Source organism: Choloepus didactylus, chromosome 22, assembly GCF_015220235.1.
Source record: "Choloepus didactylus isolate mChoDid1 chromosome 22, mChoDid1.pri, whole genome shotgun sequence".
Classification (NCBI taxonomy): domain Eukaryota; kingdom Metazoa; phylum Chordata; class Mammalia; order Pilosa; family Megalonychidae; genus Choloepus; species Choloepus didactylus.
Window position 1 is genome coordinate 14,192,203 of NC_051328.1, and position 1,765 is coordinate 14,193,967.

Consider the following 1,765-nt stretch of genomic DNA (forward strand, 5'->3'; position numbering starts at 1 on the left):
TTTCAAAAGGCAAATTCTTAGAGGAGCAAGTCTTGGGAATTCCTTCCTTTGGTTACTTTGGCAAGTAGAGGAATCACCGTGGATTTTCAGCAGGGGTGGGCAGCATTTCCAAGGGTCATATCCTCACACAGGCTCAGGGACAGGCTGAAATAGGGAACTCTCTTTTTAAAACATGTTGGCAGAAGGGCACAACTCTTTAGCCCTTTTGGGTGTGTATCTTCCTGACATTTTTCACACAACCACACAGATGATTCCACCGATGAAGGCAGTGGCTAGTAAGACCCCAACTATGTTTCCAACTGGGGTTACTGTTGTCAAACCATCGTTCTCTACTGTTGGCGATGCCTCTCCACCCACTTTCTCAGAGCGACCAGTTCCCACATTTGAGGCTGTGGTCTTCTGACTTTCTTCTGCGCTTTCTAGAGGTGTCCGATCTGTGATGCGAATGACTGTCACACTCTTTGTACTTGTCAGTCCCTGAGTTGTCAAGCCAGCAGACCTATCAGGCTGTTCACCGGCACCTGGAGTCACCAAGTCATCTTTCACACCTGGGGTCACCACATCATTTTCCACACCTGGAGTCACCAAGTCATCTTTCACACCTGGGGTCACCGCACCATCCTCCACACCTGGGGTCACCGCACCATCTTCCACACCTGGGGACACGGCGCCATCTTCCACACCTGGGGTCACCGCACCATCTTCCACACCTGGGGTCACCGCACCATCTTCCACACCTGGGGTCACGGCGCCATCTTCAGGTCGGACAGTGCTGGCTCCTTCTGCCAGCACCCAGAGCGACGCGCTTCCCAAAACGAAGAGCAAAAGTGGCACCTTCAACATCTCTCCCGTTGAGTCGATCTTTTGGGGGCCCAGCGGCTCGTTTTTCTTCGGGGGTATCGGTGGAGAGGAAAAGCTCGGCAGCCCCTGGTCCTCGCCTGGAGGAGCGGGAGAGGGGGGACTGGAAAGCGGGGAGCAAACGCCCCAGCGCGGGGGGAGTCTCCAGTCCTCCTTCGCGGGCAGCCGCGGGGGAACCGACCTCCGGGACGGCCAACTTCGCAGTTAAGAACTTCCGTTGAGGCGTCAGCGCGTAAGGTGGTCCCAGACCTGCGCGCGCAAGGCCCGCCCCCTGGCTGCGTTTGGCCCGCGCCGAAACGGTGAGCTCGGGCCAGGCTTAAAGTTACAGGGCCGCAGCCGCCACGGCCGCCCGAGGGCGCGGGGGCCTCAGTTGTTTCTTACGCTGCTTGCGTTCACAGTCTCAAGCTGCTTTTGTCTGGATGGTAAGATCTGGGAGTATGGGGCAAGCAGCAGAGGAGTTTCCCAGGTCAGTCTTTCAATAACCTCTTAAAAGACTATGATATCTGTAGTCTCTCTGCTTTCCAGTGTCCTCTCCACACTGGCATAGTTTGATCACTTTTGATTGTCTTGCAAACATATACAGCTTCTCATTGAAGAAAGAGTGAAATTGAGATTCTTTAGCTTGGCATTCCGGCCCATTCAAGATCTGGAGAGACGGTAGAGCGTGGTGATCAAAACATGGATTCAGGAGCACATCACCTTGGTGTGAATTGTGGCTCATCCACTTACCACGGGTGTGATCTTTGGCATGTTACTTAACTTTTTTCTACCTTGCTTTCCTCATCTGACATAGTAATAGTACTTAACTCTTTAGGTTACATGCAGATTAAATTTGTTAGTGTACGTAAATTACTCTGAATAGTCACCTAATAAGCTTTATAAAAACATCAATTTTGTTGGTATATTG

General features: G+C 52.2%; 1 protein-coding gene across 1 annotated transcript; it reads right to left on the minus strand.

Annotated features, from left to right (window-relative positions):
* Positions 1 to 231: 231 nt before the first annotated feature.
* LOC119518822 (podoplanin-like) lies at positions 232 to 870 on the minus strand. Its single transcript, XM_037816215.1, has 2 exons — positions 684 to 870; positions 232 to 548 (listed from the first exon to the last, which is right to left on the minus strand). Exons 1-2 carry the CDS (start codon positions 841 to 843, stop codon positions 232 to 234), a joined length of 477 nt encoding a protein of 158 aa, XP_037672143.1. The 5' UTR covers positions 844 to 870.
* Positions 871 to 1,765: the final 895 nt, after the last annotated feature.